Here is an 18,171-nt window from a genome sequence, read left to right as displayed (position 1 = left end):
AGCATGGGACAACCATGACCTGGATGATGGAGAATCTCCATAGATATCAGTTGGGTTAATTGCATGTCCTTGCTACCCAAAACCATTGAGACTTCTGGCCTTTCCTGTGATGTCAGTGCATCTTCCATGGTGATTTTATACACTTGATGAAAAAAAAATAGAAAAAGAGATACCTTTCCTTTCTGTTTTATCTGACGCTTTGCCTCCAATGGGAGCGTATGTTGTATCCACAGATTCTGTGAGTCTGTTTCCTTTACTGAGTCCATTTTCATAGAGCTGCCCATCAACTGGTTGTAACTGCCAAGTCAGGCCACATAAATGTACTGCTGTTAAAGAGAGAGAGTGAGAGAGAGAGAGAGAAGGAGAGAGAGGGAGGGAGGGAGGGAGGGAGGGAGGGAGGGAGAGAAAGAAAGAAAGAAAGAAAGAAAGAAAGAAAGAAAGAAAGAAAGAAAGGAGAGAGAAAGGGAGGGAGGGAGAGAAAGAGAGATTCAGCTTATTAATTTATGCCCACCTTCATTACCCACCCAGAATAAGATAGTAGAAAGCTTTGAAGAAGTCAATTATCCCATGCCTCTGTTTATAAGAAATTGAAATTCTAAGTATGCTAATTTCACCTTAAACTAAATGTGTAATTAGTTTCCTCATTTTCATTTGGAGCTCAGCCAATGCTGGATGATGAATTTTATTCAGCAGTTAGCGGGAATGCTTGCAATTCAAAGGACAAAGGCTTTGTGAGAAGATGACTGTACGGGAAAGTAAAAATGAAAAGAGACACATCGTTCCTGAATTTTGCATCATTCAAATCTAGTGCTTCTCCTGCACAGAAGATGGGTTCTACCTAGGGTGGGCCCAACACGGAGCACAAAATCAATTATTCTGATAGACAAATCACAAATTTTGGACAGATCTGTCCAAGGACACAATAATAACAAATAATTCCTAATTAAATAATCCATGGTTTAATATAATGTGCAAACAGAGCCCTAGAGAAGCCGCACAGAGGAGAAACTTGGAATCTACTGTTAAGAATGGAGAAACGTAAAAAGGAGAGGAGCCATTTTCTCACCATGTTGAGAGCCTATGTTTATGAAAATTACTCCCATTATTTTTAACTTTCCAGGTGCCATCTTCTTTTGTGCGGATATTAGTACATCCATAACTACATTTCCTTAGTGAATAGGAGCCAATGGGGTATAAGTTGCATTGAAGAAGCTTTGGCAGGTGCATAACTATGATATAAATTTCTTCCACCTTATATATTCCCCTTATATTGGGGTATATATACACCCCAGGGATGCCAAACTCAAGGCCTGGGGACAAGCTCAGCGTCTTAGCCACTGAGCCACCACATCCCTTACAATATGTAGAATTAACTGCTGCCCAGTTATTTTTCTAATTATCATCATTAGTGTCATGAGGTAAAATAGGTAGTTATTGGGCAGGGCGTAAATCCAACATGTAAATAAATATATTTGCTTTAAATGCAATAAACCAAAGTGAAATAATTGGAATTTATACAATTATTCCACATATATTTAATGTTTTGTTTCTTTTTGGGCTTGTTAAAAAAGGGTGGTGAACTACTCTGGGGGACTATACACAATTCTGGAGAATAAAATATTCAGAATTAATACAGGATTAGGGAGCCTTTTTTAAAAGGCACACAGACAAAAACCTTGTATATCGTTTCTTCTGCAACTTAACACAGCGCTTGAAAGCTGATGACTTCAATATTTTCAATATTAATTTTGCATTATTTCCAATACACTGACATGTGACAAAGCTACCAATCCATTACTGCTAATTCCCAAGAGACTGGCTGCTCCTTCTCTAAATATTCCCCTGGCAGTCTTCTGAATAAATAGGAAGCAAAGCGAAAGAAGCGATTTCCACAAACAATTTCCCCAGAATTGCTAAGCAGAAAGGAAATGGATGCAAACGTCTCCTGGTCTGAAGCATCACAATTCTGCAAAGGCTGTTTGCCATAAAATTAGAAAGCCAGAATGATGCTCTAGCCTAACGTTTTGCATAGGCTGTATGATTGCCGACAGTGTAATAGAACGCATGGATAACCTTGAAGACAGAGGAGAGTAGATGCTGCCTAGGAAACCATCAGATAAGAGAGGTAGGAGCCCCCACAGTCTCTTAATAGTCAGAGAAAGATATTTAGGAAGGATCTGCCCTCATGGATCAAGCAGCTAAAAGTGGAGATGGGAAGTTTGTGGCTTCAGATTTGCAGGATTCTGTTTTATGTAGCTTTGTAGAGGAGAAGTTTCAACCTTGAAGCTGACCTGACCGAGGCCATTTGGAGGCTTCAGAATAGAATTAAATAGAATAGAATTTTTATTGGCCAAGTGTGATTGGACACACAAGGAATTTGTCTTGGTGCATATGCTCTCGGAGTACATAAAAAAAAAAAAGATACATTCGTCAAGAATCATAAGGTACAACACTTAATGATAGTCATAGGTTACAAATAAGCAGTCAGGAAACAATATCAATATAAATCGTAAGGATACCAGCAACAAGGTTACAGTCATACAGATAAGTGGAAGGAGATGGATGATAGGAACGATGAGAAGATTAGTAGTGCAGACTTAGTAAATAGTTTAACAGTGTTGCCATACTGGAGCTGAGGGATAGGGAGGGGAGGATAGAGATAACTGAGGTTTTGTAGCCAAAACAAAATACTTTCTTCTGGGAACCAAGGACATTTCCACTGGTGGTTGGAGAGAGGAGGAGTGAAGTTACCACGCAACCGGGCAACACCTTGATTGGACCATGTGACTGATTGTTTGGGGAAGGGAGAAAACTTTTAATTAGGTGAAAACCATGGGAACACTCAGAGTCAGTTTTCACCAGCCTGTGCCAATATGATATGTCCAAATGAAACTATTATTTGAGGAATCTACCTGCCTCAGAGTTCTATTCGTTATAGGCGTATTACTTGGAACCCTGAGAAAGGAGTGGCAGAACCTGGGAACAGCATCAAGAGGGGAATCAGCCTGGAATCTTTACGGTCCCACAGTGATCTAAGTCCAACTCCTCTTGAATTCCATTAACCCTTATCTGGGGCCAAAATAGTACCGACTGTCAGTTGACTAGATTCCTGTGCATAGGAATGAGAAATAAATCAGTTTAATTGGAAGTCAATGTGTGGCCCTGATTTTGCATGCCTGACAAGCCTTACAATAAAGTAGAGCTATCTCATCCAGTTGTGTTTCCAGTTTGGGAAGGGTGAATACAGTAAATACACTTTCTTGGATAAAAATAAGGGACAAACCTGGAAATCTGAAAGAGGTCCAGAAGAATATAACGATTTAATTGTCGATGTGTATATCATTGCTTTACCAAGGAAAATTCAAGAGCCAAACCAAGAATAAATTTTACAAAAATGCTTATTGTAATAGCAGTACTTAAATTAAACAGAGTATGTGAATATATTCCACTGCACAACTCTCTGCAATTCTGGGCAATTCAAAAATTAAACGACAGCAACAACAGAAAATAACAAAAACATAGCCATATCCTTTAGTCTCTGGAAATTTGGAAGGTTTTTATTCCAAATGGTTGGGGATTGCATAGCTGATTCCAACATAGGAATATTGGACTATATAAAAGCCATCAGAAATTGTGATGCACACACAGTTGTGATATACACATAGACCCCCAGAAGCTACAGTAGTTCTAGGTTGCCAGAAATAGACAGATACTCCCAGCTCTGCCTTAGAAAGCAGATCTGTTCTTTGCTAATCAAAAATCCAAATTTTTGAGTAACACAAGTGTGACTTTAACAGTTGCCATTATTTCTATTAATATTTTTAGCAGTCCTGCTGAGGTATAAAAAGGATGACTCAGGCATCCTACTTTCTTATTCTCTCTTTCCCTCTTTGCATTAGGTGTGGCTAGTTGCTATTTCTAAACAGCCATTTAGAAATGCCGTTTTACACAGCAGCTCTTGTGATTGTGGTGCCTTCAGCTTTTCAATAAACCATTTTACTTATCTCTACCATTTCTTTCTTGGATGAATTTAGACTTAGAGCTTGCATGCTCTCAGTTGTTATTGCTTCGTGCAGTTTCCCATCACGATCACTTTCTGTTTTTATTCAGCATCTTTATATTTTGTTCCCCTAATAAAATGGCATTTTTCCCACTTTGCCTTTTTCGACCGGCATCTGATTACACAATAAGGCTGTTTATCAAAAACAAAAGCTTGTGTGTTAACATATTACCTATAGTTTGGCTTTCTGAATAGCTACACTGAAATGAAATGGACACCAACAGTGTGAAACCATATGGATCTGATGAGAAAACAACAGATTTGGTAAAAACAGTTTCCCCGCTCATAGTCTCCCAATTAACCTTGGACAGATTGTGACATGTGAGTTTGCTTACGTTTAGAAAAAAAGAGAGTAATAATTTATGTCATACAAAGGTCTACAATTATGATATAACATTATACTAGAAGTTGAGGTGAAGTTGAGGTGGATGGTTACAGGCAATTCTAAGATTTGCCATCCAGCCTCATCTAGAGAGCGTCAGGTGAGAAAAACTGTCTTTGTAGAATTAGAAGATTACCTCAGAAAGGCAAATACCATGAGATTCAGGAAAGAATTTAAAGAGTTGTGTCTCCCCACAAGATTAAAACTATGGGATGTTTTAGACACCCGAAAGACCCACTTGTTGGGAACAATATGCTGACATTGTAAACTGCTCAGAGAGGGTTATATAAGTCTAAGTCTAAGTACTATTGCTATTCTGAAGCACAGGTAGAAAACTGCTGGTGAAGGACTCTATATAGCAGTGTCATTGCTGACCAAGCTAGATGAAATTGCTGGAAGTTATGGATTAGAAATTTTTGGAAGGTCACACATCTAATGTTCCTACTCTGAACCATTAAAGCCCCCCAAAATTGTGAAGACTGGCACATTGGCTGAATGCAAAAAAAAAAAAAAAAAAAAAAAACCCTAACAAAAAACCAACAAAAAACACCAACCCAGACTCAAGTCTCCTTCATAAATTTCTTCATTACTGAAATAATGAAACTAGATGCTGTAAAATTCTATTTCCATGCTACCTGTTATTTTAGTTTGTGTTGCCTTTAACATGATAGAGGAATGCAGTTGGAATTGACAGCACTACAGCTTGACAATTTAAGAAAAGTGGTGCTATCTGGCATTCTCTCTATTTTAATCATTCCCCTCCCTTATCATGTCTAGATAATAGGTTATTTCTCTTACATTGTGAGCGATATACCTGGGGAAAGGATCGGTTGAAAAGGATTTTAGTTTTGAATGGATGTTTGCATGATTTTTCAGATTACATTTCATAAACTGGATTAACCCACCATCTGCTACAAAGCCAATGATGAAATTGAATTTATTCTTATCTACCTTCTGTGTCGGCACAGACTGTCAACTTCTGCTTTGAAAACTTTGGCAGAGAACAAAATACAATGCTTGGCTGAAACACAAGGGACTCCCTGTGGTGGATCGCTGAATTGAATAATAACAGCCTCTACAATTTATATTTATCAAACCCAGATGGCTTCTCCTTCAGGTGAATAAAGGAAGCACAACCAGAATGAAGTGCTTACAAATCTGGGTCGTGTTGTGTGGTGGTTTTTTTGGGGTGTGTGTGTGTTTCGTTTTCATGGATTGGTTTGGTCAGTCTAAAGTTAAATTTCCCATAACTTTAGGAAATATAATTGGGAAATGTCAAATTAGGATGAGGTCCTAAAAGTTCAAATGGAAAGAAAGGAGGAGGAGAAGGAGGAGGGAGGGAGGGAGGGAGGGAGAGAGGAGGAGGAGAAGTACAAGGCATGGGGATTAATGATATATACTTAAGGGGACTTAATGACTAGCAGTTATGGTTTTTGCTTTCATTATTTTCTTTCTCGCTCTTTCCTGATCCTTAAATCTGATTGGATAGAACTATGCCACTTTGTTCTGAAGTCAATTTCCATGGATTCCATCACGACTGCTCCACAATATCAAAGAATTGCTGCCTTTTTTATTTGTTAAATTTCTATCTCACCTTTCCATATAGAAGTCAAGGCAGCCTATAGACAAGTCCCTATTGCTATTTCCCTGAACTTTCCCTTCTAGAGGAATATTGGATTGAGAGAGAAGTCCATCATGAAGCCTCCATGGGGCCTAGAACCCAGGATCTCTCCATTCCTATTCTAGTATCTTCAACATGACATCATACTGGCTCTTGGACTGAGAGAAGGTTGTAGGAGGTGACTAGGTTGAGCCAATGGAGGGGTCAAGAGTGTCATCAATCTTGAGTCCCTTCATGCCAACAAGAGTTCTAAGTCCAGCCCTCCATGAATTCCATGAATGTTGACTCTTATCTACCGCCAATTTAGTAGTAGTTCAGATTCTTGTTTAGAGATGGCATGGAATAAACTTGCAGTCATTTGAACATCCTGGTTCCTGATTTCTTACACCTGACAGGGGTGCCTGACCCAAAGCCATTCAGGGATCTTCCATGGTTGAGAGAATACTAGAACTCAGGTGTCCCAACTCTTAGTCTAGCAGCTTTACCACTAGACCACACTGACTGTCCTATTTCATGGGTAGGAGTCCTTCTGAACCCTCTCTAACTACAGCTGGAGAAAATCTTTGCCATAATTTCCTGCTTGGAAACATTAAAAACCTGTACCATAAGCCACAAACATACATCTAGAGTCACCCCAAATAACAAGATGGGTGGCATATAAGTTTAATAATAAGTAAATAAAAATACATAATAATAATGATATAGGATGGTTGGCATATAAATTTAATAATAAACAAATAAGAATAATATGGAATAATATAAAAGTACCTCTCAGAACTACCTCAACAGAAAAAAAGCCCAGAAGCTTGTGAATGAGATTTCACAGAACCTAGGCTGCAGAACAACTTAGTTTATGTAGGTAAAACCTGGCTAGAAAGAATATGCACATAAAAGCCTACGAAAAAGAAAAAGACACATTGTACCTTTACAGGGGGAATATCTGAGAAGTGGGTGTGGCTCACTGACGATGCCTTAAAAGGCAGAAATAGCTATCTGAGTCTCCCAGAGAGCAACACAGAGTTGCAGTTTGTCAACAGAAAAAAAGCCCAGAAGCTTGTGAATGAGATTTCACAGAACCTAGGCTGCAGAACAACTTAGTTTACGTAGGTAAAACCTGGCTAGAAAGAATATGCACATAAAAGCCTACGAAAAAGAAAAAGATATATATATATATATATATATATATATATATATATACACACACATACATACATACATACATACATACATACATACATACACACACACACACACACAAAATTTACAATTAGAGTCCACAAAAGTACCATGTTAGGGAAAATGCCATTGGTAATGCATAAAAAAGAAGTGAGAAAAGGAAAACTGTACTTTCATTTTTCAAACTTTTATTATTATGTTAATATACATCACGCATGTTGATGCACCCAACTGATCAGTCATTCAAGATCAACTGATCAGTTGGTTCAGATGTATTTGATTAACCAAAAGGCTTTAGTAAAATGGCATTTCCCTTCTCTAGCTAGGCATTGCTGCTATCAGCCAAGGCAGATTTTTAAGATGGTGTTAAATTCAGAGAGTGAAATCATTTAAAAGATTTCCACAAAAGAGATAAATTCCTTTCGGCTACAAGGCAGACAGATGAAAAGGATTTAAACTATAGAGAAGTAACGTCAGATTAGATCAAACATTCTAATCAAACGAGATGTTAGCCATACAGAGCAAAAAAGCCTGTGAATATGTCAAATGGGTTTTTTTTCCCCCTTCAGCGCTTTTATGAAGAGTTTGGATAAAAAAAAAATTGGTTTCAGCTGAAGAAATCCATCCTCAGTTATGAGATTCAAATGGACTAAATTATATGTAAGGATATGTAGGGATTATACACCACATTTTGACTGATCCTTAAATATTTGACTTTAATCACTTATATACAACTTTGGCTTTCACTCTGCCTAACAAAAGAAAAAATATTCCACTCTGTGAATGCCAAGGCTTAACTAGCTAGCCTTCTTTTCATCCTGGCAATCCAATTGAACAAAAAGATTCATTTGTAAAATATTTGCAGACATCCCTTGCATGTTTTTTTTTCTAATTCTGACACTTGAAGCTTCATAAATACTTTTTAAGAGCCTGTCTGGATTTGAGGGGAGAGGACAAATGGTTTCTTTTATGAGAATAACAATATTATGGGAGGTTTCACTATTTCTCCCTGCTGTACCTTCAATGAACATCATTCACAAACTTGCAATCAAGAGGGGGAAACAATGCCAGTGGAGGCAACTTTGACAATGTAAATAGAGCTGAGAAGATTTTCAGCTGGATCAAACCCTGTCTGCATAATCCTGATGTGCCCTCCTTCTCCATGGCTGCTACCTGTAGTCTTGCAATGAACAGCGCTTCATGAACAGAGGAAGAGCCTGGGGGAAGGAGTCAAGAGGGCACTCAGCCTAGAATCATTACATTGCTGCAAGCAATTCAAGTCCAGTCCCCCTTGAATTCTGTTGACCCTTATCTAGTGCCTATTTAGTGTTGCTCATCAGCTGATTAGGTTTTTGTATCTAGACGCAAGCAATAAATCCTCCTTTTGCACCTGAAAATAACCTTCTTTAGTTTCATTGTCACTATTAATTTCTAAAGGATGAATTAAAATAGTGACGATTCTTTTTTCCACCCAGCTTCAGGTACTTTCCAGGGATCATTTTGCTATATAGTTCTTTCTTCTGCTTTCATTGCTTAGTTTATGTGACATTCCCTCCTCTATCAATCTGTTCAATAAGAACAGGATATAAATTACGCAATAAAATAAATAACCTTGTCACATCACATAGACAAAATAGCACCCTTTTTATTTTCCAAACCTATCAGCTGATTTTGAGATCAACCTCAGGAAAGACAGATCTAAAACCGTCTAAGGAAACACAGTAATGGATCAGTGTTAAGTGTATCAAAGTTAAGTAAACAAATTCTTTGGTGTGGTGACAGTAAATGTCTCATACAGCACAACTCCCTTTTCATCATCCCTCTTTCATCTCTAATGCTTCAAGTTGTGTTAATGAGGATTTGTTCTCTGGATGGTGGAAGCGGAATATTTAATATTGAAAACTACTATATCTTGGCTAGTTTCTTTTAAAGCATACAAACCAAGATAAAGATAATACCGAAGCTATTAATAATAGCTACAATGGGAGCCTAATTAAAATAGTGAGAAACAGACAGGAAATAATTGGCAGATTGAAATGACTTCTTTTTTTTAAAAAAAAGTCACTTGTTTGGTGTCTGCCAAGTTCTGTATTGTCTTTTTTTTTTTTTTTTTGCAAGAAAATCTTTTGCTACCTAGAGATTTCTGAAACCAATAAAAAGTTGGCTATAGTTTCTTTATGATGCCCAAAGTATTTTAGTAAATTGGACCTTAATTGGAATTTTGCCCTGTAAGGCGATGGCTATTTTTTTTTAAATTTGATTTATATGCCGCCCTTCTCCGGAGACTCAGGGCGGCTTACAATGCATTAAGCAATAGCCTTTATACTTTTGTATATTTATACAAAGTCAGCTTATTGCCCCCACAAACTGGGTCCTCAATTTACCTACCTTAGAAAGGATGGAAGGCTGAGTCAACCTTGAGCTTGGTGAGATTCGCTTACAGTAATTGCAGACAGCTGGCCTTAATCACAATGCTATTAGTCTGCTGAGCCACCAGGCCGATTGGATTTTGTAGCATCCAATGGAAGGTCATTAAAAATAATTCAGGGAATGGATTATTCTTCAGATAATCAATGTGCCTTTGACCTTTTCAAACACATGGAATGAAGATGAGTGAACGGTCTTCAGTCCTATCTTTCCTTTCACGTTCTCACCGCCATTCTTAATAAATGTTTAGGATTCAGAAGTGTGTGAATTGACTTCTATAGCTTCCCATCTGTTCATGAAGGTTGTCGAGATAAGTGTTGCTTTTGTTATTCAGTTGCTAAGTCATGTCTGACCCCATGGACCATAGCATAACATTCTATGCTTATCTCTCTCAAGGCTGTATCCCAGGGTTACTTACAGTAGCGAGGGGAGTGACCTCTACAACCCACAAAATTTCTCTGTTGGCAAATGTGATTGATGACACACTCTGGGGGGAGGGGGGAAACAAGGTCATAATTGGAGCGTAAATTACATAGGGCAGAGCTGGCTTCATTTGGGAACCTGCCGACATGAAGCTCCTAATAAATATCTGGATTTCTTTTGAAGCTTGGCTCAAGACTCAAGATTTAATTAGGGCATCCGTTGGAACCCTCACACTGATGACACTATCTAATCATCTCATCTTCTGCCATCCTCTTCTCCTTTTGCCTTCCATCTTCTCCAACATCTCTCTTCTCCAAGGAATCCTCTCTTCTCCTTAAGTGGCCAAAGTATTTGAGTTTCATCTTCAATATCTGACCTTCCAAAGGAGACTCTGTGTTGATTCCCTTTAGGATTGACAGGTTGGATCTCCTTGTGGTCCAAGGCACTCTCAATAGTCTTGATAATTCAAGACAAGCATGTTCACTCTCAATTCCCCTTCAATTGAGGTTGTTTTGAATTGTGGTGTTAGAGAAGGCTCTTGAAAGTATATGTAGATATTACATGTTCTTTGAACTCTTGAATACTCTCTGCATAAAGAGAAGTTACATTTTGGATTGATTTTGCTTACTTGTTAGTGTAAACTTTTGTATCCTACAAAGGTTCTTGGAGTCAGTGGAAATTGGATCAATAAAATGAAGAAAGAACAATAATGCTAATTGCAACATATAAGCCTGTATTTTATCTGACATGTGTTTAGATCATCACTTTTCCCTGCCCTTGTATTTATTTTATTGATTGGTCCTTGGTTGTAGACCCTATCCTTTAAAAATAAAATAAAATAAATCTACCAGGTCATTGAATGTTAAACTGGTTATAATCGAACAGATGCTGAATCTTCCTGTAAAAGAGATGGGAGAAAATGTTCTTTCTGAAATACAAGATTCTGTTATTGAAACCTTACAACTTTACACGAATTATAATTAGCTCATTAAGCTAAGTCTCCTCTCTGGCCTATCTCACAAAGTTAACATGAGTCTTGCAAGTCTGCAAGTATAGGTAGTCCTCAACTTACGACCACAATTGAGTCCAACATTTATGTTATTGAGTTTTGCCCCCATTTTATGACTTTTCTTGCCGCATTTGTTAAATGAATCACTGAAGTTGTTAAATTAGTAACATGGTTGTTAAGTGAATCTGGATTTCCCATTGACTTTGCTTGTCAGAAGGTTGCACATGTGACTCCAGGACACTGCAACTGTCGTAAGTATTGCTGGTTGTCAAGCATCCAAATGTAAATAACATGACCATGGGGATGCTGCCATGGTCATAAGTGTGAAAAATGGTCATAAGTCACTTTTTTCAGTGCTGTTGTAAATTCAAATGGTCATAAAATGAATTGTTGTAAGTTGAGGACTACCTGTATATCTTTCGCCTATCCTCTACACATCCCAAGAAACTAGGGAGGGTGTTCCCTGAGCTTCTTCCTCTGTCCACATTTCTGATGTGGGTTAAATTGACTTTTATCCAGGGGTGAAATGCTCCCAGTTTGGACCAGATCGCCCAATCTGGTAGCGATGGCGGCAGGTGGTTCAGAGAACCGGTAGCAAAAATCCCTGCTCCCCCCCCATGCCCAGCTGAGCCGCGCGATCATCAGAGGCTTATTTTTTTACTTTTAAAAGCATTTTTTCTTCGGCCGAAAAAATGCTTTCAAAAGTAAAAAAAAAAGCCTCTGATGATCGCGTGGCTCAGCTGGGATCGTCAGCATTTTTTCTACAACTTTTTCGGCCTAAGAGCTTGTAGAAGAAATGCTTTTAAAAGTAAAAAAAAAAAAAAAAAAAAAGGCCATGCCCACCCAGTAACATTACCCCCCCAAGCCACACCCACAGAACCGGTAGTAACAAATTTTACATTTCACCACTACTTTTATCTGACCATCCCACTGGCAGTATCTCTTTGACCTGTTTTCTAAAGCCACATGCCATTATGGACATAACATTCATATCAGTACACAAACAGCTCGGTAACACTTATTAAAGCAAAAGGAACAATAAGTGCAAGAAAAACATCACAACTGCATTATCAATTATTGATAGCAATAGCAATAGCACTTATATACCGCTTTACAGCCCTCTCTAAGTGGTTTACAGAGTCAGCATATTGCCCCCCAAAATTTGGGTCCTCATTTTACCCACCTCGGAAGGATGGAAGGCTGAGTCAACCTTGAGCCTGGTGAGATTTTAACTGCCAAATTGCAGGCAGCCGGCAGTCAGCAGAAAGTAGCTTGCAGTACTACATTCTAACCACTGCGCCACCATGGCTGATAAGATTTGCTTCTGAATAATGAGCTAAGCATCTAATTCTTCCTCCAAAATCTCATCAACAGGAGTGGGAATGAGAGATACAATAAAGCTAAACAGGACTTACCAATAACATAAGCAAGCAACAAGGCCAGTGTGACTGTGATTGCTGTAGCACTCAAGGCGGTGCACTTCCAGTTGCAACATCTATAAGGCTTGTTGAAAGCAAAAGCCGGTCGTGAAAAAGTCGTTCTAGGAAGCGGTCTGGGAGGCGGTGAGTAAACTGTGTTAGAAGTCAGCGGATAGTTCTGACTGGCAGCACTGAAGATGGCTGAAGATCCAGATCCATGTTTAAACAGGAAATGTCTAGATAAAAGAAGACCAAGAGCTAAGTTGGAAAAACCAGTTTCACTTGCAGATGGAGGAAGGCAGAAAAAATATGGGGAGCATTTGCAGAGCGGGCCAACAATGAAACGTGTGTAATGACAACATCATTGTGCAAATGCTGTGACTTCGGTATGCAAATCAGAAATGCAGATTCAAGTTCATAATCACAGCATTTAAATGATGATGTTATTAGGTCCAGTTTGCTGTCCATGGTGCTGGAAATACATTGCACAGGTCAAATGGTTTCACATAGAGAAAATGCATGGGATTATGAACTGCACATTCCTAGACATGTTCCCTTAATAGTTAATTTAATTCCATTCAATAGAGCTTACTAACAGAAAAATCTGTTTCTGATTGCATTTTTTAAAGTATAAAACACATCCTTTCCAATTCATTATGTATTTTTTAATAAACATAAGCTGCAGCCTATGTACACTGAGTATGCTTTTTACTCTTTTCTTTTTAAATTAGATTCTGAGAAATCTGTTTAACTGGCATTAGGCCAAATGCATATTTCACATTCCGTAGACTCTTTCATTCAATAAATTTTCATAAGGCTGTGTTAGAATTTATAAAACTTCCGATGCATCCATAGGAAGAGACAGATCCTTCTGGCTAGTGATGAACAGTCTTCAAACACTGGGCAATCTCATATTTGATAGCTCAAGTGTAATTTCCTCCATGGAAAAATAATTCCAAATTTCAAGAGACAATAATTGTTTATCAAACTTTAGCAATCAAGTCCTTTATTTATTTATTTAATGTACGGCCTACAGGGAAATCTACAAAAGCCAGATTTCTGTGCAGTCCTGATAACCTAATTGCTAGTTCATTTTGTTTGGCATTTGCATGCCTGTCCTTGCTGCACCACAGGGAGCAAACTAGTTTTACATCAGCTTTATACCACTAGTGGTGATCAGGTTGCTGGCTCCTCTCAGTTCCTCTGCCGGTCTCGTCTTGCCTTGTCTGGGCCAGGTCCAGCACTGGCTTCCGCTCTCTTGCACACGCAAATGCAGCTAGGGTTTTCCCACCGAAGTGGTACCCATTTATCTACTCGCAATATGCTTTCAAACTGTTGAGTGGGCAGGAGCCAGGAAACAAGCAACGGGTGCTCACTCCATCTTGCAGAGCTGGACTCAAACTGCTGGAGTACAGACCATTTCTGGCTGCTATTTCCAGCATCATTAAGCCACTCCGCCACCGCATTTTATTGAATTTCTTAATTTTAACTTGGACTTCTGTTTTAATGGTTTGTTTGTTCTGTTTTAATTGTTGTGAGCCACCCTGAGTCCTGTGGAGATAGGGCGGCATACAAGTCCCATTAAATAAATAAATAAATAAATAAATAAATAAATAAATAAATAAATAAATAAATAAATTCTAATCAAGTCCTGCTAGAGCTCATATGAGAACAGTGAACATCACAGAGAACGTTGCCAATTTCTGATTTCTTCTGTAATCCTTTCTCTAAGAGCGTCATGGGTGCACTGCCCCTTTCAAGTGCCATAAGCTAACTGACCTCTAAACCAAGACTCCAGAATGCTCTTTATTCAATGAACGCAAATCATTTCCAATGATGAATTAATAACAATTACAAATCTTATAATAGAGAGGATGGTTGTTGTTGGTTTTCTTTTGCAGGACACTAATGGTGCAAAAGAGTAGCACTGATCAAAAGAGCAAACCAGCGAGGAAATATTAAGTGCTTTATTTATACAGCATGTAACATTTCATCATATCTTTCTGCACAATCCATTCAATATATCTGCAGACGTGATCTAATCCTCAGGGCAGTTTTGGATTTCACCCAGAAGAAATGCCAACTGCTTCTTAATCTCCATGGTGGTACTCCAGCTGTGCTTCATGGTAGATTTACTTTTAGATGCTGATTTATTCTCAATATGCTGTAAGAAGCATCTCATCAGTTTGAGAGCATATGCATCTGTGGTCATGCAGATTCTAGGCATACACAATAAGCACATGTTGACAATTTGCAGGGGTACAGTTTGAATGCGAGCAAGTGCCAGCTTCAACATCCCTTTTAATATTATTGCATAATAGATGCTAAGTTCTGAAGGAGTCCAACATATTTGGAAGTCACCAAATTCTGGAGGAAATTCTATTCTAAACATGTTTCTCTGAAATTATGTTGTGGACGTCTAGAAGCATATACCTTGTTTTATAATTTATAATAGTTACTATTTCTTTAAAAAAAATTAAAGCAGAACATTGACTACCTTTACAGTACCTTGGGAGATAATGAAGGTATTTCCCTTCCCTTCCTAGCAAGCAGGTAACTGGCTTCTGCTGGATGGAGGGAGCAAGGGATTGCAAGAGTGGCTGGGAAACTGTCACAGAACAATCAAACTGAGCATCACGTAACTGCAGCTGCAGCTCAGGAGAGTTGAAGTCGCTACCACTTTATTTTTTTATATTCATCAATCAAATGTACGGTAATTTCCCCAAACTTTATTCCCTCTGGCGTATGGAACCTGGATTTTGTTTGCATTCTGTAAATTAGCCCATTTGAGATACTTTGGTTCAAAAATTGTTGCCCTATTATGCACTGTTTTCCCTAGTTAAAATGATAGATACAAGAGTTTTAGTGCTATATACATTATGTTCAAAGTTTTCTGGCTTGTTTACATATTGACATCAAAATGTATCAAAGAGGTATTAAAATCTAGAATAGCCCTATAAACAGGGCTAACTAGATTTTGTCTTGGATTCCATTATTGTGAGATAATAACTCATAATAATGACAATGTTATTATGTAATCATGATAATGTTAATTAAAGCAATATTAAAAATAGAATCATTATCTACTGAGAGATCACAAGATGTTACTAACATTGTAAGGGGAAGTTCTCATCAACAATTTGGACAGGAAATTACTGGGAACTTAAGTGTGAGAAATATATGTAACAGAATATTAACTGCAGCTATTTGATTAATTATTTACCCAGTAGAGATGTTTGTTTGTGTGTGAAGAAGTTAATATTGCATAAAGATTTAATCTATATTTTCAACAATTACCTTTGCAGTTTTGAAGCCAACACATCCATTTACACACTAAAAGAGTGAATCTGGGTATTGAAATGTCAACATCTACATATTTTAATATATGAATTTTCTTTCAAAATCCATGAAAAAGAATTTAAACCTGCAGATATCAATGTGTTGAAAAACACAAGCCTTTGCTTTTTACCTGTTCCACTTTAATCAATGAGACTTAAAAGTTCTTAACTTCAGCCATATTATGCCTTATACTTTATTAATTTTATATATTCCCTTATATTTCATGGGACAGTTCAAAAATTACAAAAATGCCTAACAGTTATTGAAATACTCTAACTCACATTCTTGGGGAGAGTAAATCTCAACATTTCGAAGCATTAGATGCTTCATATTACAACCCTAAAATATTTATTTAGAAAGATATTAACTAATAATAGTAATTCCCGGGGGAAACTATATATATAAAAGCGAAAACCACTCACACCATAATCACAAAATCTCCAGAACCGTAAAGCCTACAAACTTGAAATTTGCCACGTATGTTCCTCTTGGCTTCTGGGTGCTCACTAAGAAAGGATTTCTCAAAATGACCATCAGAGCATTAGTATTTCCTACATTATTATTAACATGCTCTGATGCTAAGAAATTCTACTCCCCTCCCAATCTGAAAAAAAATCTGTTTCAAATAAAGAACACAAGCAGAGGAGAGGAGTTTCACTTTCCCTTTTACTTTCACAGCAGCAAGCAGCTTTACTACAGAACAGTTAAGCTCAGCCACGGCCAGACTCCTTCCTGTCTCCTTCTTGCTCACACAGCAAATACTGTTTCACTTTCCAAACAGCCCTCTGATGCTAAAAAGTTCTACTCCCCCTCCCCACCTCAAAATAAATCTGTTCCAAATGCAAAACACAAGCAGAGGAGAGAAGTTTCACTTTGTTTTACTTTCACAGCAGCAAGCAGCTTTACTACAGAACAGTTTAGCTAAGCCATGCCCAGCCTCCTTCCTGTCTCCTTCTTGCTCACACAGCAAATATTGTTTGAGTTTCCAAACACCCCTCAACTCTCTCACACACTGACAGGATACTAGCCAGATGAATACCCATGGATGCTGGTAGACAAAGGCAGATTTTTAAGAAAGGATATTTTGAAATGACCATCAGATCATTAGTATTTCATATACAGTATTATATTAACACGCTGTGATGCTATGGAGCTAGACATTCTACTCCCCCCTCCCAACCTGAAAGGAACTATGTCCCAACTGCCAGTTGCCTTATATTAACATGCTCTGATGCTATCCCTTCACTAAACCAGGCATGGCCAGCACGTGACTCATCTGGCCTGCGGGCTGGGACATTCTACTCTCCTTCCCCCTCTGTTCCAACTGCCAGTTGCATTATATTAACACACTCTGTTGCTACGGAGTTACACATTCTACATTAAGTTTCAAGCTATAAGTGTCAATTTATCAACCCTGAGCACACAGTTTCGTAGCGAAGCACGGGCGTCAAGCTAGTGATTCTATACTCTTGTGCATAGTTACTTAATTTTTGTAAGATACAGCTCTATATATTAACATATATAACACAAATGCATATAACTATACTGTTAACTTTATAAAAGTATACAAAAGTGAACCTATTGATCAAACAGCATTTATTCCATGTGGGATTTGTTGTAATGATGGCTTCATGAGAATGGATTTAAAAATTGAGGCACTGCTAATATAATAAAACTTGAGAAGTGGTTATTTTCTTTCATAAGTCACTCAGAAATTCTCAGAATGTAGCATTGAAACAGACATTGTAGGTCATGTCTGTAATTCAGGGTTCCACAGTCACAGTAAGCCATTACCTAGACACTGTGGTTTATTCAGCACAGCATAATTAAATTAACTACAGTTTGGCCAGGTTGATGAGGTGCTTGTAATTTTGGTGGCTTCCTTAACACAGCAGGAATATGTGACATAAGATTTTGATCACTGATTCCTAGATCAAAAGGTTTTTATTTAGGCTTCCTTAATGTGATGAAATGAAATTCAATGTAGAAAAAAGTAAATATACTTTACAGACTGGGTGAAACCAGGCTTAATAGCAGTAACTGTAAGAGGGATCTTGGAGTCTTAGTGGATAACCAATTAAATATGAGCCAACAGTGTGAGGTGGCAGCCAAAAAAGCCAACACAATCCTAAATTGCATTAACAGAGGGATTCAATGAAGATCAAGTGAGGTACTAATACCACTCTATAAAGCCTTAGTAAGACCACACCTAGAATACTGCATCCAGTTTTGGTCACCACACTATAAAAAAGATGTTGAGACCCTAGAAAAAGGGCAGAGAAGAGCAACCAAGATGATTAGGGAACTAGAGGCTAA

The 18,171-nt window shown here is 38.0% G+C and overlaps 1 protein-coding gene across 7 annotated transcripts in view; it reads right to left on the bottom strand.

The window, feature by feature from the left end:
- The window catches only part of TENM1 (teneurin transmembrane protein 1), a 1,253,741-nt gene that overhangs the window by 157,697 nt on the left and 1,077,873 nt on the right, over positions 1-18,171 (bottom strand). For 4 of the 7 annotated variants that reach the window (XM_060692076.2, XM_060692082.2, XM_060692081.2 and 1 more), the window contains 2 exons: positions 12,514-12,752; positions 174-326 (listed from right to left, as the gene is read on the bottom strand). In XM_060692076.2, coding sequence (XP_060548059.1) covers positions 174-326; positions 12,514-12,752 — 392 coding nt within the window. The remainder of the gene's footprint in view (positions 1-173; positions 327-12,513; positions 12,753-18,171) is intronic. The other 3 variants (XM_060692080.2, XM_060692083.2, XM_087877559.1) reach the window with 1 other exon arrangement.

This window comes from Pantherophis guttatus, chromosome 12 (genome assembly GCF_059756535.1).
Source record: "Pantherophis guttatus breed Tessera chromosome 12, ASM5975653v1, whole genome shotgun sequence".
In the NCBI taxonomy this organism is placed as follows: domain Eukaryota; kingdom Metazoa; phylum Chordata; class Lepidosauria; order Squamata; family Colubridae; genus Pantherophis; species Pantherophis guttatus.
The sequence above is the reverse complement of the archived record's forward strand: the minus strand, read 5'-3'. Positions and strand labels throughout refer to the sequence as shown.